At 39.9% G+C, this 26,289-nt stretch overlaps 1 protein-coding gene across 1 annotated transcript in view; it reads left to right on the forward strand.

Annotated features, from left to right (window-relative positions):
• Positions 1-467: 467 nt before the first annotated feature.
• MAML1 (mastermind like transcriptional coactivator 1) overlaps positions 468-26,289 on the forward strand; it is a 48,705-nt gene continuing 22,883 nt past the window's right edge. The window contains exon 1 of the mRNA XM_027867201.1: positions 468-827. Within this exon, the coding sequence (XP_027723002.1) occupies positions 468-827 (360 nt within the window). The remainder of the gene's footprint in view (positions 828-26,289) is intronic.

Genomic DNA, 26,289 nt, shown 5'->3' on the forward strand with positions numbered 1-26,289 from the left:
GCCCCGTACACATAGTTCCAGGTGCGTAGCTCTCCTGCTCCTCTAGGGTTGGTCAAAGGTCCTGTCTATCAAACCATGACGTCGAACGTAGGTTCCGTTGCCGCCGGCGGAGGGTCCGCCCCCTCCCAAAAGCGTCCCGAACAATTTCAAGATGGCGGTGGCGGAGGCGGTGCGGAAAACAATGGAAATTGGGCCGCGGGGGTTGGCCAGGCCCTGAGGCGGGGGATCGGGGCCTCCGCCGAGGAGACGCTCAGCGCCCGGACCTGCTGGGCCGCCGCTTCGTCCTCTGTGCGCGGCGCCGGCCTCGGGGTTATGGCCCCACTGTGAGGACAGCTGCCCCTGCCGCCGCCGCCGCCGCCTCCGGGAAAGGGAGGGGGAAGGAAGCAACCACAGGGGCCCGGGCCCGGCTCGGGCCGCTCGGGTGGGACAGCGGAGGAGGCGGCGCGGCCCGGCGCCCGCGGCGGCCCATGGTGCTGCTGCCACCCCCCTGCCCCATGGCGGAGTTCGCGATTCCGCGGCACAGCGCGGTCATGGAGCGCCTCCGCCGCCGCATCGAGCTGTGCCGGCGGCACCACAGCACCTGCGAGGCCCGTTACGAGGCCGTGTCGCCCGAGCGCCTGGAGTTGGAGCGGCAGCACACGTTCGCCCTGCACCAGCGCTGCCTACAGGCCAAGGCCAAGCGCGCCGGCAAGCATCGGCAGCCCGCGCCGCCCGCCCCGGCACCGGCCGCCGCGCCGCCCGCTCCGGCCCCGGCCCCGGCGGCCGCCGTCGAGGGCTCGGAGAGCAGCGCCGCAGAGCAGAGCCGCTCCAGCAGCGCCCTCATCGCGGTGAGTGAGCGAGCCTCGGGGCGCAGCGGGAGGGTGGACCCGGCTTCGCTGCGGAGCACCTCCCGGCGGCATTCATTCCTCGCCGCTTTTCGGCCGGCCCTGCCCGCCTTTGGGTCCCAGTTCGCAGAAAGCTGCGGGGGAAGACGCCGCCGCTTTGTGCGTCCTGGGGCGAGCGCAGTGCGCGGGGCGGGTGCAGGGCCGGGGCGAGCCGCCGGGGCTCAGGGAAAGTGACGAAACGGACTCCGATTTGAGAAGTGGGAGGCTTCCCCTGCCGTAGTCTGTGGGGGTGAAGGCCCGCGGGGCTGGGGGCAAGCCGGACCCCCGGGGGGGTTCGGCTCCGACGCAGGGGAAGCGCTGCCCCAAACGCATTGTGCAAGTGCTTGGCTCCCCAGGCAGTCCTCACAGCCCAGGTCGCGATGTCTAACCAAGCGTGTATTTCGTGGAAGGTGGTCTTGACTTTTTCATTCCCCGGCATAGGGCAGGATATTGATTAGTGTGTTATTCCATGCCTGTTTTTTATGAGTTAATGGCTCACGTTGGTATCAGCTCCTTAAAGACTTGTAAGAGTACTTACTGTCTTTACAACAACCCCAATGGGGCAGTGCAAATGACCCCGTTTTATGGATGAAGAAACAGTCCCAGAAACGATGTCCATGCCCAGAGTCAGACATCGAGGTAGTGAGGACTGGAACCGAAGGCCTTTGACTGAGGACTGTTTTTACCTCCAAGCCAAATCTACATTTGAGAATGTTTTTCCACAGAGAAACCCTTAAGTAGACTTGTCACTGAGCGGTTCTGTGAACAGTTTTCTTTTAAATATTTCGGTGTACTAATCTAAAGATTGCCCACAACATAAGTAACTCCTATACTGTATGACCTGTAGAACAATTTCAGAACCTAACGGTGTTAGTAGACCTGATGTTGAGGCAAGGAGGCTTGTCAGGAGTAGGACAATATGAAGTAATTTGAAAGTAGGTTACTTAAATTTACTTATTACAGCACCGCAGAAAACTCACTAGGAAGCTCGGCTTTTGAATCTTGGTGGGATATGACGTGTTTGTCACAGTTTTGAGATTCCTGAGAAGCTAGAGGACAGTCCTGAGTGGAGGCCTTTGGGATATTGTCCATGTGGTTGTAGAGTTTCAGGGTGACAGAATGTACAACATAAGGAAACACTACTAGAATCTTTTCCTTAACTAGGTTTTCTACTTTTTGAACATACTAATGTTCATAATAATGTACTAACATACTAATGGCTTTGTTCTGTATCAGTTGTCAGGGAAGGTTCCTTGATGCTTCTTTTTAGAGTAGATGTCAGTTTTAAACTTTGTGTAGAATGTGATTCCCACCATGATTCAGTAATGACAATGGAACATTTTATAGGTAAGGTTAGAATCCCTAGTGTGAAAGGTAATTTGTAGTTACATTTATAGCCCAATGTACAAAGATAATTTATAGCCATATCCTTTGGGTAAGCAGTATATATTGGTGAACTTTATTGATGTAGGGTTTTATTTATTTATTTATTCTTCCAGGAAGAAATAAAACAAGAAAAAAACACAGAAAGGTTTTTTGGGAGTTTTTTTTTGTTGTTTGTTTTTAATGATTTAGTAATTTTAAGGAAGGAAAGTGTCAGTATTTAAGTGTCACTAGTTGTAATATAAGTTTAATTGGTTTTGTTAATGTTTAAAAGTACTTCATAATTTATAAAATGAGGAGTTCTTGACCAAATTTGGCATTTTTTTTCACCCTCATTCAAGTTCTTATCACCTCACACCTATATCAAAACAGCACTGTGCATAGCACCTGTTAGGCACCTAGTAAGTTGATGAATTGCTCAATCATTCTCCTACCTGGTTTTTCTCCCTTACATTCCAGTTGTACTCTAAAGCCAGAATAATCTTCATAAACCACCTATTTCATCAGAAAATTTGCTGACGTGATAATATTCAAAATTTTTAGCCTGCAAGACTTAAATGTAATCTGGCCAGGATCTTATCTTTCCAATCTTAGTTTCCACCACTTATCTCAATCAGTGCACCTCCAGCCATCCTGAAATACTCTTCTTCTCCCCCCATTATGCCTTTCCTATTCCCCACATCAGTCTTTGCCCATATTCCCCTTTCCTCATTTCTGCTTCTCTGCATCCTACTCTCCTACAAAACTCAGCTCACTTCCTATCCCCTTTGAAGCTCTCCCTCACCATCCAACCCACAGTGATCTTTCCCTCCCTCCTTTGTGTTACTGTCACTATCATCTGTCCTACTGTGATCATTGACACCAATCATGTAACTGCTTTGTCTTCACAGTTTGTGTTTCGTCTTCCTAGTTAAATTGTAAGCATTTTGTGGGCAAAAGCCATTTGTATCCTGTCATAGGGCCTCGTATTGAGTTACCACTTCATAACTTTTGCTGTTAAGGATTTTCCTTTTATCCAAGAACTGTACTCAGTGAATAAATGCTGTCTACTAGCCTCTGAAAATGATTTTTCTTAGTAAGTAGCACTTGTTTTAAGAACAGATCATAATGTGTATTATGTTGTGTGTTCCTTCATAATGGCACTCTGCGGACAAATACTTGTAAGACAACATGGCATAGAGAAGCTGGACAGGAGACTCTTATAGGAATTCTGACAAACAAGTACTAGCTGTGTGACTTTGGGCCAGTTATTTAACCTCAAAATAGAGATGATAATAATACCTACACCACCCACCTCCCAATGTTATTAAGAAGGACCTTTTGCAAACCTGGAGTGCTATTATTAAAAACTTATTAACATTTATCTCTAGTTAATTACAAGCAGAAGGTGATGGCCTTGAACACCTTTTAGACAGTTTATTTAAACAATAATCACATTTAGTAGATTCTTAAATGTAGTAGATTTTTTTTTCTTTGCTAGGCAATGGGGTTAAGTGACTTGCCCAGGGTTCCTCAGCTAGTAAGTGTTATGTGTCTGAGGTCGATATGAACTCAGGTCCTCCAGAATCCAGGGCTGGTGCTCTATCCACTGCGCCACCTAGCTGCCCTGAATGTATTAGATTTAGTAGCTTCTTATAAATACAGCATTCTTTGTTAAAATGATTGTCTGAATTCATAGATAATACAAAATTTTCAGTCTGAAGTTGTCTCAGAAATTGATGAGGTTTTTTTTTAAGGCAACCAAAAATTATTCCTCAAGCTCCTATTGTTGTGATAGATATTGTGCTAAGAAAATATACAAAAAAGGAAACAATCTTTATTCACAAACAGCATACATTCTAAGGGGCAGGATGAGGGTGCAAGAAGTGTGTATGTGTGTGTGTGTGTGTGTGTATGAGAGAGAGAGATATAAAGTGAATAAATAGAAATATCTACAAAGTAGTTTAACACAAGATAGTGTGGGATGGGGGGCACTAAGCTGTTGGGGGAATCAGGAAAGTTTTCAGTAGAAGACTTACATCTTAAAGAAAACAGGAGACTTTCTGAGGTTGGCTCAAGGACTGGGGGGGGGGGGGAGATTTTTCCAGGCAGTATAAAGGCACTAAGGAAGAAGACATGGAGTGTCATGAGTGAAGAATGTAGAGAAGGTCTGTGTTTGACTGGATCCAAAGAGTAATGTTCAGTGAGGCTAGAAAGACAGGTAGGTGCCAGGTGGCAGAGGGCTTTAAAAGCTAAACAAAAGTATTTCTATTTTGCCCTAGAAGTAACAGGGAGCCACTGGGGTTTATTGAGTGGAGGCATTATGTGATCTGATCTATGCTTAAGGAAGATTAATTACTTTGACTGAAGTCTGTAGGGTGGACTGGAGTGGAGAGGGACTTGAGAGACTGGGAGGCCATTTAGGAGGTGGTTCCAGTGATCTAAATGGAAGGTGATGAGGGCCCAAACTAAGGCTGTGTCAGAAGAGAAAAGACATCTGATAGGTAAAAACAACATCTGGTAACTGCTTTTGATACAGGGGCTATGAAAAGAGTGAAGAGTCAAGATTAATGCTGAGATTTAAACTTTGGGAGTTAAAACGTAGTGCCCTCCACAAAAATAGGAATGTTTGGAAGAGGGAAGTTTTGAAAGGAAAGATAATGGGCTTTGTTTTGGACGTGTTTAGTTTGAGATTTCAGGTTCCAGTTTGAAATGTCCAGTAGGTAATTGGTGACTAAAGCTCATCGAGGTGCTAGGGTGAGATATGTGCGTGTCTGTGAGTTACCTGCCCAGAGGTGATCGTTAAACCTATGGGAGCTTAGAGAGAAGCAATAGATGGTATCATCTGATTGTATGTGACTGGTTTTTGGAGGTGGTAGATTGAATTCAACTGAATTATGGATGTATAGGACTGTATTAAGTATTATTTTTGTCATTCAGTCTTAGTTTTAAATATCCTCCCCTGTGAAGATCTATGTTCTGTTGCATTAACTGTTTCATCCCACTGGATCCAGAGCCATGGATCCTAGGTAAGAACCTTTCTGATGAGGCCCTAAGTATATCCATAATGAGAAGATGAATTAGGTTTCAGGTTCTGAAGTTCTAAAATTCCTTGCTTTTCAGACCCAGAATGGAATTAAAGGATATCATTAAAGAATACTGGAACTGGGAAGGCACTTGTAACTTCCTTTAATCTTCATTTTCCTCATGCAAAAATGGGAATACTAATACTGATACTGTATGTGTCACTGGAGTGTTATAAAGAAAACTAAAGCGCTTTAATGTGAGATGTCAGTAATGTGGTGTTTTATAGAGATATTTCTGGTTTTCAGGCATTCATTTAAGTGTAGTTAGCACTGAGAGCCTATTTTTGATCCTTGAGACTGAAAACTGAAGGTATCTTTTGATTACTCTTATTTTTCAGCAGCTTCATGTGTGAATTTGATCATATTACCTTGCGTTTTAATGAGACCTCACTATGTTTTTTTGAATGCACTGTCTCAGCACTAGCCCTAACTAGCAAACCACTTCACACAACAGAGGAGAGGCTTAGCTTTTGACAAACTCTTTCCTGTAGAGCCTTTACTTCCTTCTACCACTATAGTGAGGAGGTGGAGACTACGGTTTGCTCAATTTACTGGCTAGCCTGAGTGAGTAACAGACTTCAGATTGTAGGTTTTTCATTTTTGGGGGGTTTTTTTGTCTTTTAAAGTGTTTGGGGTGTATTATGTCTCTATTTCTCTTATTAAAAAAAAAAACAGCTGGAAGTAGCTAACTGAGAGTTAAGGTTGAGTTGTTTATAGTGGGTCTAGTAGATTGTGGAATTTTGCCCTGGAATGTTCACCAACCTTCACTCTGTAAACAAAAAATAATAATTCAAAATATCTGAAGCACTTCCTTTTAATGAAGTGTTACAAAAGTCTCGAAATGATCTCTTCAACTTTTACTGCAATTCTGGATCTGTGGAATTTAGTGAATGGGCAAAGGGACTGAACATAAACAAATTTCCTTAGGAAGATAGTGTTGTCATTTCTTAGCTTTCCGTTCACAAAACTTTGATACTGTTTCTGTGGGAAGGAAACATTTTATCATTTTAATTTAATTTTTTCAACTAACAAAAATTTCTTTTTCTCTCTCCCATCTGTATTCCTCTCCCCATTGAAAAAGAGAAATAAAACCCTTTTAATAAATACACATAGTAAAGGAAAATGAATTCTAGCCTTGGACGTACACCAAAAAATACATGCCTCATTCCACTCAAGTCCATTTCAGGAGGAAAACTTTCTAAATAATTCCACACCTGCTCAGTCTTCTTTATGTAAAATAGTAAAAAGAAGGGGGTTGTAGGACTGCAGTAGTGTTTGTTAATGACATGGGATCAGCAGTCATTTAAGGAACTATTAAGTGTTGGGGGGATCTTCGTGGAATTTGACCATTAGTTGACAGCAACTCATGAAACAGTCTACTAAGGCAGTATTGAATGGATTCTGAACTGTTAAGTTGAATGTCAAGGTCTTTTGTTATTTATTTCTTGAAACTGGAATTTAACAAAAGGGGTCACAGCGGATAATGTACTTGATTTGGTGGTGGTGGTGGTGGTGGTGGTTGGGGAAATTCCTTTTTACCATTATGGTTTAGAAATATATTTTGAAAAGAGTTTTGTCAAAAGAAAACTTACTTTCATAGTTCTACATTGAAAAATAACAAGATGGAAACAATATTTGGTTTTCTTTTCCATAAAAACCTCTTCTACATTAAAAGTTACATGTTTTAGGTTCTGTTATGACCTTTCTTCTTTAAAAGGAATAGTTTTAATAGTTCTGGCCTTCAGAGTATTTACCTTTGCACAGTGACGACATACTTTCATTGGTTTGACTTTGATCTTAAAAAAAAACAACATATAAATCAACTTGAATAACCACATATATCCCCTCTGGTGAAAACATTGAAAGGAAAAGGAAGATAGGGCAGGAGGTGGGTAAAGATTAGTTTTTTAAAGGTAAATCTGTGTTCACAGGAAAAAATAAATCCTAAAGTTAAATAGAAAGAATTTAAAAACATAAATGAAAAATACCTGATCGTCTTGATGAGACACAATGAATATGACTGCTCAGCATCAGTCTTCTCTTTGTGAATGAACTAGGGTAGGTGGAGGTGTTTCTAACCCATTTCCTGTTAAAACTTGTGATAGTCATAGAAATTAGAGCTTGGAGTGTTCCAAAATGAAGTGTTGGTGATCATTTTACAAAAACTGAAGCTTAGAGTCATTTGATCAGTGCCACACAGTGAGTTAGTGACAGAAACCAGAACTAGAACCAGGTCTTCTGACTCTTAAGCCCAGGGTTTTTTTCAGCTATACAACAGATTCTTAATTTTCCAATACAAAGTACCTTAATAATATTTACTCTCCTTTTTTTTTGGAGGCAGGTGAGGTTAAGTGACTTAAGTGCCTAGGGTCACACAACTAGTAAGTGTCTGAGGCCAGATTTACTTCTCTCTCTCTTTTTGGCGGGGGGGGGGGGGGGGGGAAGGCAATTGGGGTTGTGACTTGTCCAGGGTCACACAGTTAATAAATATCAAGCAAGATTTGAACTCAGGTTGACTCCAGGGCTGGTGCTGTATCTACTCTGCTGCCTAGCTGCCCCCATAACATCTACTCTCAAATGAGCTGCCTCTATATCCCTGATTTCCATGATACTTTTGCCCAGTCTTGAATATGTTGGTATCTCAGGAATTAAATGGAAATGGAAAGATCAAGTAACTTCAAAATATCCAAATCGCCATTAGTTAGAGTTCATTTCCAGCTCCCTTCAGAGAAGAATATGTATCCAAAAATCTTGGGTGCTATATTGGTCTAAATAAAGACTGGACTAAATAAAAATCTGTCTTCTATAAAACTTGAGTGCAAACTAATAATTTTCCTTTTGAAGGTATCACAGAGTAGCCTGTATTTGAGATAAAGAAGGATTCTAATTGAGCAGCTAGGTGGTGCAGTGGATAGAGCAGAGGCCCTGAAGTCAGGAGGACCTGAGTTCAAATCCGGCCTCAGACCAAACACTTGGCCTGTACTAGTTGTATGACCCTGGGCAAGTCACTTAACCCTAATTGCCTTTAAAAAAAAAAAAAAGGATGCTAATTGTAAAGAGCTATTCCTGGCAGTCTTATGTACTGTTCCTAGAAAGGGCAGAAGATTCAGTAGATTCGAAAGGCTGAAAGATTGTCTATTAGTTAAATTCACAATGGAGAATACCAACAGATTGGTGATAATTCAAGAAGTTGTGAGAAATAAATTGATGCTTGATAGTATTTCAGATGAAGAATATAAATGGTAGGAATTAGTCAACAAATAAATGTATACATATTTATCCACTGTTATGTACAAGGCATTCACCAGGTGTTGACCTGTATATGAAGATGCACACGGTCTGGTTCCTGGCCTCTAGGAACTTAGAGGAGATAAAAACACAAATAACTAATACATGACAGTATAAAACATTAATTTCAAGTTTTATGTTAGGTAAATATAAAGATTTTTGAAGATTCCTTCTGTTTCTTCTCTTTCAAACCTGATATCCAACACTAAAGACCAGTGGTTTATATTTCATTTCTCTTTCCCCTTTTCTACTATAAGCTGGTTTTTTTTGGGGGGGGGGTACTAGAGTCATTATGAATTCTTAGCCTTTTCTCCTTTAATGATAATGGATATATCTTAGTGAAGTGGAAATAGCACAGGAATTGGAATCTGAGAACCCCAGTCCAAATCTCAGCTCTGCTCCTTGCTCTCCATGAATCCCTGGGCTCGGCTCTTCGTTTCTCTGGGCCTCAGTTTATCTATAAAATTAGGGCATTATATAGTACAACTTAAGGTCCCTTCCAACTTCCTGTGAACCTATGGTTCTTTCCTCTCAACTCATACTCTATATACTTTATCAACTCATACTCTATATACTTCATCCTAATCCCTAATTTCTTCCTAGTCAGCACTGTTTTTTGACTGAGAGCAAACCCATAGATTTTCAAGCCTGATTTTTAAAACTTTCTTTCTATGAGTTTTTTTTGGGGGGGGGGTGAGGCAGTAGGGGTTAAGTGACTTGCCGGGGGTCACACAGCTAGTAAGTGTCAAGTGTCTTATCTGAGATTAGATTTGAATTCAGGTCCTCTTGACTCCAGGGCCAGTGGTCTATCCACTGCCCCACCTAGCTGCCCCTCTATGAGAATTTTTACCGCTATTATTTGCTAGGCTACCAATTGCTACATCTGATTTTGTCTAGCTGCTTTGTTCCATGCTCTTGATAGCTTGTTTCCTTGTTATCATGGTAACACTTAGAACCAACAGAAGGCAATGATTCCATATCTTATGCCAAAGATCTGTGGTTTCATTGGATACTTCCCTCACTAATGCAGATCAGGACCACTCTATACCCCCAATAGATAGTCTTCACAAGTTACTGTAACAAAAATAAAAAGAAATTATCACTTTGTGGCCAACTTTGTGGCACTGTCTCCATGTTTAAGGATAGTCAGTTTGTACTCTGATGGCATAAGCTTTGAGAACAAGGCATCACAATGGAGGATGCTATGCCTTATTCACTGTTTGACTGTTAACTTTATTTGGAGAAGTAATATATATTCATTTAAAAAAGCAAATTATTTTCCATATCCAGTTTCTGTGGATTTGGCTAATACCTATTCCGGACATTTCTAGATGACATACCTGCATTGATTGAAAACAAAGTGTTTCCTCACTGGAGAGATTAGAGGTTCCAGCATTTAGAAATCAGCTAGTGTCTGGTGAGCTCAAATTAGTTATGCACTGTTCTCATAGGGCCAGTGTTACAGACCTAATCCTATCCATGATTTAGTGAAATGAGCATTGGACTGGTAATCAGTAGTCATGGATTTCACTTGGAGCTTTTGCATTAAATAGTTAACCTTAGGCAAGTTTCCTATCTTTTGAATGGGACACCTCTCAACTCTCAATGTTGTTTGCAAGGATAAAAATGAAAGAATATATATGAAATACTTTTAAAAAGAACTGAGGACTGATGTACACATCCTGCCAGTCTGAGAACTGTTGATCAAATACAGATCAATCCTTTTTTGAGAAAAACTAGTAATTTGGTGATCTTGTACTGCTTTCTGGTTTATCGCTGAAATAGGGCAGAGCCCCATTTCCTTTAAAAAAAATTTTTTAAATTTGTTTTAATCAGCCAAGATCCACCTTCTCACCTTCCCACCACCATCCTCTAAATTGAGAACACAAGAACAACAAAACCCATTAAAACATTAGTTAATGAAAATAAATTTCTGCATTGGCCATATTTTCCACCCCCTATCCCCAAATTTGTCTCATTTTGCATTCTGATTCCTTTACTTCTCTATCATGAGGTGGGTAGCACATTTCGTTATTGGGCCCCTGAAATCCTGATTGATCATTTGCTGATAAAAGAGTTTAGCACAATGGTATTTCATCACATTTATGTACCATAATTTATTCATCCATTCCCCAATTCATGGGCACATCCTCAGATTCTCATTCTTTGCCACCTCAAAAAGAGCTATAAATATTTTTGTACATTTTTAGGATTTGTTTTGCTCCCCTTTTTCTATCTCCCTGTTTGAGTGAAATGCATTTCTGTACCCAGCGTGTGTGTGTGTGTGTGTGTGTGTGTGTGTGTTCCTTTTTTTGACCAGTTCAGATGAGAGTGGGGTTGGAGTGACAAGCTTGTTCCCCTCCTTGTTTGTGAGGTAATTTCCCCTAACCTTCCTTTTCCTTCTTCCCCACCAGCATATTCCTCTTCCCCTTTCTTTCCATTCTTTTTTGTTTTTTTTTTTAAGATCAGGACATAACAGAACCATTCCCAGGACTTGTCTCATTGGACTCCTATTATGAACTCTGATGATGATAGGCTTCAGATGGAACACCTATGTCATTGCCTCATATTTGAATGTAAGCAATTTATCCTTGTGTAGTTCTTCATTATTTTTCATTCCTGTTTAAATTTTTTTATCTTTCTCTTTATTCCTGTATTTGAATTTCAGACTTTCTCTACTCTCCAGTCATTTCATCAGGAATGCTTGAAAATCTTTTATTTCATTAAAAATCCATTTTTTTACCCTGTAGCATTATATTCAATTTTGCTGGGTAAATTATTCTTGTTTGTAAGCCCATAGCCCCTATCCTTTGCCTTCTGGAATATCGTATTCCAAGTTCCCCACTTCCTTATCCTTACTGTGGCTCCTAAGTGCTTGAATTCTTTCATTCTGGCTTCTTGCAGTATTTTTTATTTTACCTAGAAGCTCTAGATTTTGGCTATGATGTTCCTGGGAGTTTTCATTTGGGGATTTCTTTCAGGAGGTGATTGGAGGATTCTTTCTATTTCCACTTTGCCTTCAGGTTCTAAGAAATCTGGGCAATTTTCATTTAAGATTTCTTGAAATAGGATATCTAGTCTCTTTTGGGGGGGGTGAGGTCATGACATTCAGATAGTTCAGTGATTGTTAACTTTTTTCTCATTTATCTGTGTTCAGGATTCATTGTGCTGAGATATTTTACATTTTCTTTCTTTTTTTTTAAGCCTTTTAACTTTATTTTAATATTTCTTATTGCCTAATATATCATTGACTTCTAATTGATCGGTTCAAATTTTCTGGGAGTTTGTGGCTTGGGCACCGTATGGTACCCCTTGTGCCAAGTTGTTCATTCTCTTACCAATTCTTTCTTCTATAACTCTCATTTCTTGTCCAGATTTTTTCCCCATGTGCTCTCATATCATTTATAAAAACATCTTTTAACTCTTGCTTGTTGTCTTCCAAGAATTCTAGTTTGAGTCTGTGTCCCACCTATGCTTTTCTCTGAGGCATTATTTATAGATGTTTTGGAGTCATTCTCTTCCACTTTTTATGTGTCCTGAGTTTCCTTGCCACCATAATAGATCTTTATGGTGGGGTTCTTTTTCTGTTTGCCCATTCTTCCAGCCTACTTCCTGACTTTGAACTTGATGTTAGAACTGGGCTGTGGCACATTTCTGTACAGAAGGCTGGTTTTTGCTTATATTGAGTACTGTATTGTGTTATTCCAGAATTTCAGGGACAGCCTGGGTACCTGAAAGCTTTCAGTACTTCTGAAGTGGTCTGATCCAGGGCAATGTCTGTTTGCTGCCCCGATTTGAGCTTTGTAAATTTCTGACCTGGGTTTGGGTCTTTGCAAAAGTAAACTGCTGTTTGACTCTGCTCCTGTTAGCTAGGTAAAAAGCTCTGTTGGTTCAGTGACAAAACTGTAGCCTCCCCTTTGGTCTGGGATTCCTGCCCTGGTTATTCCTCAACAGACTGGGTTAGGTGCTGGAAGTGAGACTGTGCTTCCAGTGTGGGGTCTGAGGCCCACCACTACTGCTGCAGGCATCTGAACTTCCTCCTTTTTCCATATATAGGCCAGGGCCTCCCTGCCTAGAAACATTACTCTCAATCTACTCAATTTAGATGGGAAAAAAATTTACATCTTTATTTTCAGTGTGATTGGTTTCCTTTTGTAATCCTATGTATTTATGCACTTAAAAGCTTGAATCTGAAAAGGTCTCCGTAGGGTTCACCTTGCTGCCAAAGGAATTCATGACCCACAAAAGGGTTAAGAACTCCTAGCTTAAAGGGATGTCAGGTAAATGAATGAGTACAGTAAAATCTATTACCATTTGAGGACAATGGGAACTGAAATGTTTTTAATATTTAAATCACTTCCAGCAATCAAAAGGTGATTTCAGTTAATAACATAATAATGACACAGACTCTTAGAGCTGGAGGAAAGCCGACAGATCATCTAGTCCAAAACGTCCCCAGGCTCTTCTCTCCAGCATCACTGGAAGGCAGCTGTCCAGCCTCTGCCTGAAACCTTTCATGATGTGATGGGAAGTGATTAAGGAGCTAGCATCCATGCTACCTGTCTGTCATCATGGCCCATTCCATTGGACAACTCAGTTGTTTGGAAGTTTTTTTCTTATGCTGATCCAAAATCTGCCTTTGAAACTTCTACCCTGGGCTCAAAGCTTTGCTCTTTCGGCCAAGCAGAACAAGTCTAAGACTTTTTCTGCAAGACAGGCCCTCAGATATTTGAAGACAATTTTCGTGTGTCTGTTTAGTTTTCTGTTTTCCAAGTTGATGGTACCCAGTTTCTTCAATTAAGCTGTATGTGACACAATTCTAGGGCTTGTTACTATCCTGATTTCCCTCCTCTGGACCCACTCCAGCCTTTTAATCCCCTTCCTAAAATGTAGCACCCAGACCTGAACAGAATACTGGAGATACTCTCTGGCTAGAGAAGAATGCAGCCCAGCTGTCAATGCCCTCACAAATGTTTTCTCTGTTTGTTAGCTTACTACCTGTTGTGACCTCAGGCAAGTTCCTTAACCTCCCTGGGCTTCAATGTCCAAAAAGTGCCCAAAATAAGAGAATTGAACAAAATGGCTTTTTGAGGTCTTGTCAGGCTTTAGGCCTATGATTCTGTTATTAATATTAGAGCAAGCATTTATATAGTGCTTTAAGTTTTGCAAAGGACTTTACATATATTAACTCATTCGAGCTTCACAGTAACACTGTGAGAATAATTGCTATTATTATTCCCAGTTTATAGATGGGAGTGCCAAGACAGTGAGATTGAGTGACTTGCTTAGGGTCACACAGCTAGTTAAATACCTGAGACAGGATTTTAACTCATGTCTTACTATCTCCAGGTCCCACATCCTTGGCCACTGTACTGCCTAACTCCCTTTACTTCTGTTCATTCTTTTGTTAGCTTTTTTGTTCACCATGTCATCCTTTTGTAGTATAGTGAGTTTACAGTTCACTTATACCTGAAGTCCTACAGATAACTTTGACTTCTCTTTTCCCATGTTTAATCCTTTCATTTCCTTCTCTTGTCTCATTACTTTGCTAGTATTTCTAGAACTATGCCAAATAACAATGGGAATGAGGACAGAAGGCGTGCCTGTTGTATTTCTTGGGGACACTTTTCATGTTTTCCCATTGCAGAGCAATCAAACATTTATTAATTGCCTGCTATGTGCCCAGAACTGTGCTAAGAGCTGGAGAGGAAAGAAGAAGCAAAAGACAGTCCAGGCCCTTGAGGAGCTCACAATCTAAGAGGGAGACAACCAACAAATATATACAAACAAGCTATATACTGTGTACAAGAGAAATAGGAAATAATTAAGAAAGGGAAGGCACTAGAATTAAGAGGAGTTGGAAAAGGCTTCCTGTAGAAGATGGGTTGTTGGTTAGGACTTGAAGGAAGCCTGGAGATGAGGAGGGAGAGCATTTCAGGCATGGGGGACAGACAGCCAGAGAAGATGCCTGGAGCTGAGAGATGGTGTCTCATTTGTGGAATAGCCAGGAGATCACTGTCATCAGATGGAAGGGAGAGTATGTGTCAGGAAAGTAAGAAGAATAATACTCTTTTTAGTTTTAGTTGTATTCATTTGGTCATATTACAAAATGACCTTTCTTTGCCTGTTCTTTGTAGCATCTTTCACACAAATGAGTGTTATGTGTTAGCAAAGAGTTTTTTCTGCATCTGTTAATAACCATACTGCTTCTTCATCACTACCATTTCCCTTTCTAGACACTTGAAAACCGTCCCTTTACTGATACATTTAGATTTTTTTCTGGAATTGAAGTTGAACTCATTATCCTATAGTTTGAAGAATCTCCTTTTTCTCTCCTCTTTGAAAATTAGGACACTATTTGCCCACTTTCAAATCTGTAACATTTTCACCCCTCTGTGATTTTCCAAAGACCAAAGGCTCAACAATCATATATGTCAATTCTTTCAGTACCCTGGTATGTAGTTTCTTGGGACCTTGGATTTGTTGAGGGCAGAATTTTTTTTTTTTTAACATGAGGCTTGGTCATGTTTATAAGAAGGGAAGTAACCAGTAGTTAGAGAGAAACTGGGGATTAGGGAAGGAGGGGGAATGAATGATTGTAGAAGCAATCTTCTCCCACAGAGATTGATTGTACAAGTCTTCTCTTCTCTCAAGCTTTCCACACCACTCCTTCTCCCCTACTTTCTCACCTGAAGACCTTGCCTCATATTTCACTGAAAAAGGAGTTAACATTTGGTGATCTCCCTTTTCTCCTTTTTCTACTCCTTAGAATCCTTTGACATACTCATTCTCTTTTCCCTTGCTTCAGTCTCTCCTGAAGTGGTAATTCTTTTTGTCAAGTCCAGCCCTTCTACATTCATCCTTAGTCATACTCCCTCTATGTTCTCTAGCAGATTACTTCTACAGTCATTCATTCCCCCTTCCTTTCTAATCTTCAGTTTCTCTCTAGCTATTCCTTACTTCCCTTCTTACAAACATGACCAAGCCTCATGTGTTTAAAAAAAAAAAAGCTCTCACTTGACCCTATCTCCATTCAGATTAGTTCCTTTCATTCTAAAATGCCAAAAAAAAGCTTTCTACACTTTCTGCCTCCATTTCTTGTGTTCTCAGTCACTTCTCAACCTTTTGCTGTCTGACTTACAGTCTCATCATTCACATAAAACTACTCTTTCTCAAGTTTCCTTTGAATTGGCAAATTTGATAACTTTTTCTCAGTGCTTATCCTTCTAGACCTTAATGCAGCATTCCACATTCCTAAATATTCTTTCGTCTCTGGATTTTTGTGATACTGTTCCCTTTTGGCTTTCCCCTTATCTGACAGGTCCTTCTCAGTCCCCTTTCCTGTCTCATGATTCACATCACCTCCTCAATATGTGGATGTACCTTAAGGTTTTGTCCTGAACCTTCTCTTCTTTCTCTATACTCTCATTGGGTAACTTCATAAGTTTCTGTGGGTTTAATTATTATCTCTATGTAAATGACTTCTAGATCTATATATCTAACCCTCTTTTTTCTTCTGTGCTTCAGTTTCACACCACCAACTCCCTGTCAGACATTTAAAATGAGTCATCTCTATATAAAAGGATGCTGCCTTGCAGCAGTGAAAGCCCAGTTGAGGTTATGTAACATAAATTTGTAGTGGCATCATGTGAGCAACAAGGTAATGGACTAGACATTTTTTTCCCAATCCCTATAACCTTTCAGAGCTCTTCAAAACAGAAATTATGTACTTCAGCTATCTCCATGGTCTGGGATACCAGAATTCAAAGGAAGGTTAAAAAAAAAATCCAAACCCAAGAACATCATAACACTCACTGACCCTGAGCTCACTCAGCACCCCTTTTCCACCTCCAATGCTACCAGCAATGAGGCTTAACTAGCAGACTCCAAGGGCTTGACACAGGCTTACCTCAGAATGCACCATGGTCCTCCCTCCCTATTTTTAGTGCCTTGGACCCCTGGAATCCATACTACAGAAGACAGAGGGAAAGATCATGGCCTCCCACTGGGGACAGTTGTGACCACCTAAAAGTCAGTTGGGGCAGAGACTGAGGCTAGTGAACTATGAATTGCCCAGTGTGGGAGAAGACTGAGGCTCTTTGACATCCAACCCCCAAGCAAACTACAATTAGAGGGGAAAGAGTCTGGAAGTGAGTGATAAGGCAACTAAGGCAGAAAAAAGACTGAAAGTACCAAAGATTTCAGGAAAAAGAAAAACTTTGAACACAGATAAGTCAGCAGGAAAGACCATAACAATAAAAGGAAACATTACCTTCAGAGGTAGTAAACAAGTTAAGGCATCTATGAATGAATACTGCAAAATAAAGGAAAATGATCCAGTGCTTGATGAGACAGAAAACTCTGTGGAATTCGAGGAGAACTTGGAACCACAACACATTATTCCTGAGTGGTTTAAAAGAGAAATGAAATTATGAGAGCAGAATTTATGTCCTGAACAGCAGAATAATGCCTCACCAAGGAAATGGAAGCAAGAACCATAGATTAGGAATACAAATACACAAAAGTGTAGGACACTCTAGAAGAAGAGAATCAAAAAACAGCAGCATTAAAAGAAAATATGCTCACTGTGCAAGCAGAACATATGAACTTGAAGTCAAGATGTAGAGACAACCTCAGGATCCTAGGTCTCCCAGAAGAACACAACAGGACAAAAACCTCAAACATCATAATGAAGCACATAATAGAAGAGAACTGCCCAGAACTTCCAAACATGTAAAATGAAATCCCAATTGAAAGAATTCACAGATCACCTCCAGAAAAAAAACTCAAGGCTGCAAACTCCAAGACACATAGTAGTTAAATTTAACAATTCAGTTCAGAAATAAGTTCTGTAAGCCATCAGGAAAAAGACCTTCTAATACAAAGGAAAGAACATTGAAATAATGCAAGAGTATTCTATTCCTCACCCACTAGTAAAAGGAGGAGGGAATAAAATGTGTTCCAAAAAGCAGTGGGGTTCAATATATAATCTACATATATAATCTGTCCTGCAAATCTAAGCTTAACCCTATAGGACAAAAGATGGACATTCGATATTAAAGAAGAATTTGAAGCAGTTTTAGAAAGAAAACCAGAACTGAAGAGATTATTTGCCTGTCAGACACCTCAAATAACAGAAAAATACAGAAGGCATGAATGAATAAATGCAACAGACGGGAACAGTAACAGCAACAGTGACAACAGAGAGACTAGTAAGAGACTTCTTTCTAAATGTACAAAAGGAGGAGGCAACTAGTTGGCGCAGTGGATAGAGCGCTGGCCTTGGAGTCAGGAGGACCTGAGTTCAAATCGAGTCTCAGATAAGACACTTGACACTTACTAGCTGTGTGACACCCCCCCCCCCCAAAGTCTCTTAATCCCGTTGCTTACCTAAAAATAAATAAATAAATAAAGGTGCACAAGGAGACAGTAGAAAGTGGAAATCTTTTCCACTGTGGAGATAGCAGTGGGTATTATGAACAGAACTTGGCAACACCCTGCCTTCAGATGCATCAGTGTTTTGTTTTATTGGGGTTTTTTTTGTTGTGTTTTTTGGGGGGGGCGCTATATTACAACATGGGACTGTACATAAAGACAAGGAGGAGAGCAGGAATTTAGAGAGAAGTGAGTGATGTGCTGGAGTCAAATCAAGGACTAGTAATGGGAGGAAGTTGTCGTCTGTGGTCTCAGAAAGAGAAGAGCCTACAAGGAGGTGAGTGAGGCAGATGGAGGAAAGATTGAAAAAGAAAGGAAAGGAAGGAGGACTAATATTGGAGGTAGGAAGGGGAATACTCCTCTCGGTAAAGAGAGATTGTCATTGAAGGGAGATGAGGACCTTATGTTGGATGAAGCCTGGGGAATTTGGTGCTTGGAAAATTTACTTTCCTGGGAGGGGAAATTGGGACCCATATAGGCAACGGGCACTTGAAGGAGTGGAAGAGCATAGTCCTAGGGAGATTTCCAGGCAAATGTAAAAAAAAAAAGAAGAAGAAGAAGAAGGTAATGGGAGAGGGTATAGATCTTAGTGGTGAACTGCATAATCAGAAACATGGTGGGGGAGGGGCCTTACCATGGGCACCCCTCTGACAATTGTAATAATTGACATGGTTCTAGAAGTGAGACATGATAGAAAAGGAGAATCCAGGAGACAAATCCTACACAGCAGTGGCAGAAAGTGCCTAGAATGGATGCCTTGGAAGCTTTGATTGCATGAAGAATACAGAGAAAAGAGAAAGGCCAGACAATTATAGGAGTCATGAATCAGAGAATGAGAGTCTAAAGTAAACAGAAAAGATGGATAATGAAGAGTGAGAGAAATTCTTTTTAGAAAGGGGCACAAAAAAATGAAAATTTAGAAACTAAGGAACAGAACTAGCTGAAGGGGAGGAAAGGAAAGGGGAATATGGGATGAGAAGAGGGTATCAGGGGTGAAGGAAAAAGACCCAGTGGGAAAAGGGCCACCTTAAAAAAAGATTAAAGTAACTGAAGGAAACTAATACTGTGTTTACCCCCAGAAGAGGGAACTTGAGACTGAAAAAGTGTCTTCAGAGGCAACATTAATGTATCTGGGATAAGAAGGGAAGTAGTTGAATGGGGGCGGGGGGGAGTCTTTGTATCAGATTCCTCTGATAAGGGTTTGGTATCAGAGATATATAAACAATAAATACATATGAAACTAATAATCATTCTCCAATAGATAGTCAAAGGATACAAACAAGCAGTTCTCATTCCATCCATAGAAATGCAACTTCCAAAGTGATTTTCCTAAAACATATATCCAACCATTTTTACTCCCTTATTCAGTAGACTCTAGTAACCTTGTATCTACAATAAAATATAAACTGTCTGACATTCAAAGCCCTTCACAACCAATCCCAGCCCATCTTTCCAGTCTTAATGTACATTATTTCCCTTCCCACACTCTATAATCCTGCCAAAATGGTCTTTTACTCCTTCTTATACACAGTTTTGCACTGGCTGTTCCCCCTATCTGTCATATACTCCCAACTCAACTCTGCCTTTAGGAATTAGTAGGTTCCTTCAAGACTTAGCTGAAGCACCACCTCCATGAAGTCTTTCTAGATCCTCTCCCCATCTTCCTTCCCCCACTTCCAGTTCCATATCTCCCAAAATTACTTTGAAGTTGTTTTGTATATATTCCCTATATGCTTATTTATGTGCATGTTGTCTCCTCTGATAAGCTTCCTGATGACAAAAACTGTTTGATCTTACATCTCTAGCACCTTTGAGGGTAGACACTTAAATGCTTATTGATCTGTTTCAGTTCCTCTACTAGACTTATAAAGTCTGAAGGATAGGGATAGCTAAATCATGAAGGGGTCTGAATGCCCAAAAAGTTTGATTCTAGAGGCAGTGGGAAGCCACTAGAGTCTTTTGAGCAAGGAAGTGGCATAATTAAACCTATGTTTTAGGAATATCTCTTTAGCAGCTGTAGAGGATGCATTGGAGAGGGAAGAAAGAGAAAGCAGGAAGACCAATTAGAAGGCTGTGTAGTAGCCCAAGTAAAAAATGATAGATGCTTTGACCTAGAATGATTGCCCTGTGAATAGAGAGAAAGGGAAGAAAGGAGATGTTGTGAAATTAGAAACCACAGGACCCAGACACTGATTGGATAATGGGATCTTGTGGGTTGGTGAGGGAGAGTGAAAAGTTATGGATTTTTGGAAGGTTATGGACCAGGGTGACTGAGGGAATGGTGATGGCCCCAGTAGAAATCAATTAGTTAAGAAAAGGAGTGGGTTTGACAGGAAATATTATGAGTTCTATTTTAGACGTGTTTGAGATGTGTGGTTCTTATATAGTAAGAGTCTTACATGGTCAGTTTCTTACTTAAGTTCTTTATAAATACTAAATGCTTTATCTAGCTATCTGTATATCAACTGAACATCCAGTGGGAAATGTCAAGTAGGGGTGCTGGTGAAGTGAGTCAGGACAAAAATTACATCGGAATATATTGATCAAGGAGTCCTCTGCAGAGAGGTGATAATTGAACACATGGAAGTTGATGAGATCAATGAAAGAAGATGTAGAAAGAGAAAATTCAGGACAGTACCCTGGAATACACCCACGGGAGAAGGATGATCAAGCAAAGGAAACTAAGGACTTTCCAGATAGGTAGAAGGTGACTCAGGAGAGAGCAGTTTCAGGAAAACCCTAAAATGAGAAAGTAACCAGGAAGAAGACTGGCAATATTTTCATTGCCCACCTAATAAGGCTATTAGGAAAAAAGTGTTCTGTAAAGTGCTGGGATCTTGGCAGTGAAAGGAAGGAGAAGACAGAGGGAACCACTCACTAATTTTAAGGAATGGCACGGTCAAGTGGAGTTTTTTGGGTTTTTTTTTTTAAATGAGGAGGGAGACCTGGGCATGTTTGTAGGCAATAAAAAAGCCTGTAGAAAGGAACAGAAAGCTTTTGGTACTTAAACTATGAGATTTATTAACTAGGTGGTCTATGAGCTTGTTTTTGTTGTTATTGTTGTTGTTTGTTTGTTTCATTTGTAATCCTATGCATTTTATTTTATCCATTTAAAAATATTGAGAAGTTTCACTAGACTTAACAAAGGGGGCCATGACAACAAAATGATTAAGAACCCCTCCATTGGGGCAGCTAAGTGGCTCAGTGGACAAAGTTCCAGCCTTGGAGTCAGGAAGACCTGAGTTCAAATGTGACCTCAGACACTTGACACTTACTAGCTGTGTGACCTTGGGCAAGTCACTTAACCCTGATTGCCTCACACACACAAAAAAAGAACCCCGCCATTAGATAGAACAATCTGTTTTCTTTATTCCTGAAGTACTAAACAAATTAATATATGGTAATACTTCACATATCTGACTAGCTGCACCACTTGAAGCCTTGCTAGGAAGCTAGGAAGGCAGTGAAATAGGACTCTTAGCTGACAAGTTTGGTGGCACATAGTCCACGTACTAAACCTCATGTGCTTTACTCATAGGAGAGTGTCCAAGGACCTCACTAAGAGTTTATTGTTTAACACATTGCTATCGTATAATTGGTTATCAGACTTACCATCCCACAGCCAGTTAGTAACACCCAACTGGGAGAAGGCTGCTAGACGTAGGCACTGAGCAAAGATGAGAAGTAATAACTCGTGGTAGGAAACAATCATGACAGAGGTTCAGTTATGTCCCATATCCTCTCTTTAAGTGGGCAGGGCAATATGTAATACTTAATAAAGATTTATATCCTTAATGGTTAAAATAAAACAAGTTTTTGGCACTTGACTAAGTTTCAGCTTATTTAGAAAAATGGTTTATGTAGAACCTTCTTTCCTTCTTCAGTGAATCCCAGGTACATGAGTAAACAAGACATTTCTGAACTTTTAACACATAGTGCTTAACTCAAGGGCCAAAAGGCTTTCCAGTTCGTGTAATTGTCTGGTCAGTGTACTCAGATTTTATTCCTTTAGTGACTGTTTTAGGAAATATCTTAAAGATTAGAGATCTTAGTAGCAGGTTAGAGAGCAAGTTTCATGGTATAGGTTATTTAGATCTTTTATTAATCATCTCTGTCCAATGTGAACACATGTTCTGAGATTCCATCAACTAAGCGGGTTTTTCTTGTGCTGCCACTTTGGTAGGGGGTGTCTGAGCTTGACTGAGGGGCTGTCTCTTCTCAAAATTTGTAGCTCTGACTCATGACTTTGAACCATGTGGATTTCATAAATGAGCTTTTCTTTTAACTTCACATTTGAGAAGAACAAGTTAGTTTTGGAACATTTCAGTCTTCTCTGGAGAGGCCAAAAATTGAACTGTATAACCTCTTGAGAAGAATGCTCCCTTGCAAGGGCAGCTGGGGAGGGGGTGGTCTCCCCTAGTTGGGGGGGACCTAAGTGCACTTCTCCCATCTTCGCTGAATCCAGAAGCCAGCCTATTTCACCAGACTCTTAGCCATCCATGTCACAGATCTCTTATCTCTGTGTATCATTTATACTGTGGTTGCTTTAAGACCACACATTTCAGCACAGGAAAAATCTAAGCTCTCTATTTGTCCATTGTGAGAATTTTTGTGTTCTTAGTAATTATGATGAGCCCTTTTTGAGTTTGGTAAAGCCAAAAATCCTCCTTTTTATTTTCTAACAGGCCAAAAAAATAGCTTTTCCTTTCATATCTTACAACTATTTAGGAAAAGATATTAGATCAGAATAAGCCAGATGTCTACCTTTGAAACAGAATTGTTAAAACCACATACAGCTTTAATGGATTTTTGAAGACTATGACATAGTTGGAGGTTTTGTTATTGTTGTTTTTGTTGTTAGTCTTGTTCTTCCAGTAACACCTGACCTACTCATGCACCATACCCATGTTCTTTCCTGTTGCCAGCTATCCGCTGAACATTTCCTTTTAGATGTTCTGCTTTTGCCTCAAATACAAATTGTGCAAAACAGCTCCCCCTTTCAGCTTCCCTGTCTCAGGCAGGACTTTCACTATACTACCATCACCCAGTCTCAAAATCCTGAAATCATCTGTCTCCCTCATGGAGTCTCCCTCCTCATTGGAAGGGACCTCAGAGGTCCTCAGGTACCAATCTGGACCTTAATAAATGTCTCTTCTGCAATATCTCTGACCTCACTTGAAAACCTTTGGTGAGGGAGGAACCTGCTACTCCAGAGTCAAGCCAGGTTGATTGATAGCTTTGGGTTTTACATCACCTACATTCTCATTGTTTCCCTCCCTCCCAGAGAAGTAATTCCTTACAATAAGTAATTTTAAAACAGAAAAAAAGAGTTCAGCACAACTAAGCACCACATTAAATAAGTCTCACATTATATGCAGTGTTCCATGACCATAGCCTCCATCTCTGCAAAGAAGTGGGGAAGATATTTTCTCATACTTATTTTCTGGAGCCAAGCTTGGTTCCTATAGTTTTACAGAATTCCATTTCAGCTTTTTTGTTGTTATTTCCATTTACATTATTATGGTCGTTTTGTATATTGTTTTCCTGGTTATACTTGTTTCTGCTGGCTTTCTACTAGTTGGTATATCTTCCCATGCTTTTCTGTATACACCATGTAATCATGCATACATGATTATATATATACATACATATTGCACAGTAATTTTCCATTGCATTTATGTATCAGTTTGTTTAGCCATTCCCCAACCACTATGCACTCCCACAATTTAACAATTCTTTTACATTGTTTTTTTTAGTAAATTATTATTTATTAACCTAAATTTTTAATTTTTGAATTCCAAATTCTCTCCCTCCAGTCCATCCCCTACCCGTTGAGAAGGCAAGCAATATGATATATATATATGTGTGAAATCATGCAAAATATGTTTCCATATTAACCATGTTGAAAAAAAAGCAAGAAAAATAAAGAAAGTGAAGGGATTATTATACTTCATTGTACTTTCAGAGTCCATCAGTTCTCTCTGGAGATGGATAGCATGTTTCATCAAGAGTCCTTTGGAATTGTCTTGGGTCATATTGATCAAAGTAGCTAAGTCTGGGGGCAGCTAGGTGACACAGTAGGTGGAGCGCTGGCCCTGAAGTCAGGAGGACCTGAGTTCAAATGAGACTTCAGACCAAACACTTGACACTTAGTAGTTATGTGACCCTGGGCAAGTCACTTAACCCCAATTGTCTTAAACAAATAAATAAATAAATAAACAAAAATTAAAAATAAAAGTAGCTAAGTCTTTAACAGTTAATTGTTACAATATTGCTGTTACTTGGTTCAATGATCTGGTTCTGTTCACCTCACTTAGCACCAGTTCATCCCAAGTTTGCATTGTTTTGTTTTGTTTTCCATTGTTTTTGCTGTTGTAACTCTTGTCTTCTCACCTAGACTATGAACTTTTTGAGAGCAAGCACTATTTTTTGTTTGTATTCTCTTCTGTTTCCTCTTCACATTTGTCAGTGCTGGACACATACTAGATAATTTTTTTCTGGATTTTCTCTTTTGAGGATAGCATTAGTCTATGGAGAAAGTGGCTTTTTTTTTTTTTAATTTGGTTTTGGTCACCAAAAATCTGCCTTTCACTTTTCCCGAGCCAATCCAAATGAAAACAAAAGAAAAACAAAACCCATTACAAATATATATAGTCAATCAAAAGAAAATTCCACATTGGCTATGTCCAAAAAAAATTTGAAAGTAGTTTTTTCTAAAGGTAGTTTATTAATTAATTGTAAAGAAAGTGCTTGTGACCTATAGAAATTTGAGTAAGTATTTTCTCCATAGTTTTGGGTGTGGTGATCATGATTTATTCATGGCATAATTGTTCCACTTCTTCCCCTGGATAAGTTTAGAGCCTAGCAGGGTACCAAATTCAGTAAGCATTTTATAACCAGTTTACAAACAGGTTGTGTTGTTCTGAAAGTTTGTAAGTCATTTGTTTGGAACCTAGAATGTATTCCATAAAAATAATATTTTGAATATTTTCAGACAAACCCCCACAGTTTTTTTTGTTTTGTTTTGTTTTTGTTTTTAATGCATCGATCTGTATTCACACTCTATAGTTCTTACTTTGGATGTGGGCAGCATTTTCCATCTTAAGACTTTTGGAGATGTCTTAGATCCTTGCATTGCTAAGAAGGGCTAAGTCTATCAAAGTCAGTCATAGCACACCATGGCTGTTAATGTGTACAACATTCTCCTGATTCTGCTCACTTCACTCAGCATCAGACCATACAAGTCTTTCCAGGTTTTTCTGAAGTCAGCCTGTTCATCATTTCTTATAGCACAATAGTCTTCCATTACATTCATGTACCACAACTTGCTCAGCCATTCCTCATTTGATGGGCATCTCTTCAATTTCCAATTCTTTGCCACCACAAAAAGAGTTGCTATAAATATTTTTGTACATGTGGGTCCTTTTCCCCATTTGTATGATCTCTTTGGGATACAGCCCTAAAAGTGCTATTGCTGGGTCAAAGGGTATGCACATTTTTATAGCCCTTTGGGCATAGTTCCAAATTGCTCTCCAAAATGGTTGGATCAGTTCACAACTCTACCAACAATGCATCTTCTCCAACATTTATCATTTTCCTGTTTTGTCATGTTGGTCAATCTGATAGGTGTGATGTGGTACCTCAGAGTTGTTTTGATTTGCATTTCTCTAATCAATAGTGATTTAGAGCACTTTTTCATATGACTATAGATGGCTTTAATTTCTTCATCTGAGAACTGTCTGTTCATATCCTTTGACCATTTATCAATTGGGGAATGACTTATATTCTTACAAATTTGATTTAATTTTCTATATCTTTTAGAAATGACACCCTTATCAGAGACACTGGTTGTAAAAATTCTTTCCCAGTTTTCTGCTTCCCTCCTAATCTTGGTTGTATTGGCTTTGTTTGTGCAAAAGCTTTTTAATTTAATGTAATCAAAATTATCCATTTTGCTTTTTGTGATGTTCTCTATCTCCTGTTTGGTCATGAATTTTTTTGTTCTCCATAAATCTGACAGGTAAACTATTCCTTGCTCTCTCAGTTTGTTTATAGTATCAGCCTTTGTATCTAAACCATGAACCCATTTTGACTTTATTTTGGTATATGATCCCCACAGTCTTTTTAATGTATTCTAAATCCTAATAGTGTTGGTAAGTTTCATAAGAAAATCATTTAAAATTTCACCTCGCAACACAGGGACACCTCTTTCTTTTCTCCTTCCACACCTGGGCATCCAAGAGATTCCTCAGGCT

The sequence above is a fragment of the Vombatus ursinus genome, unplaced genomic scaffold, assembly GCF_900497805.2.
Source record: "Vombatus ursinus unplaced genomic scaffold, bare-nosed wombat genome assembly UNPS02014785.1, whole genome shotgun sequence".
NCBI classification, from domain to species: Eukaryota; Metazoa; Chordata; class Mammalia; order Diprotodontia; family Vombatidae; genus Vombatus; species Vombatus ursinus.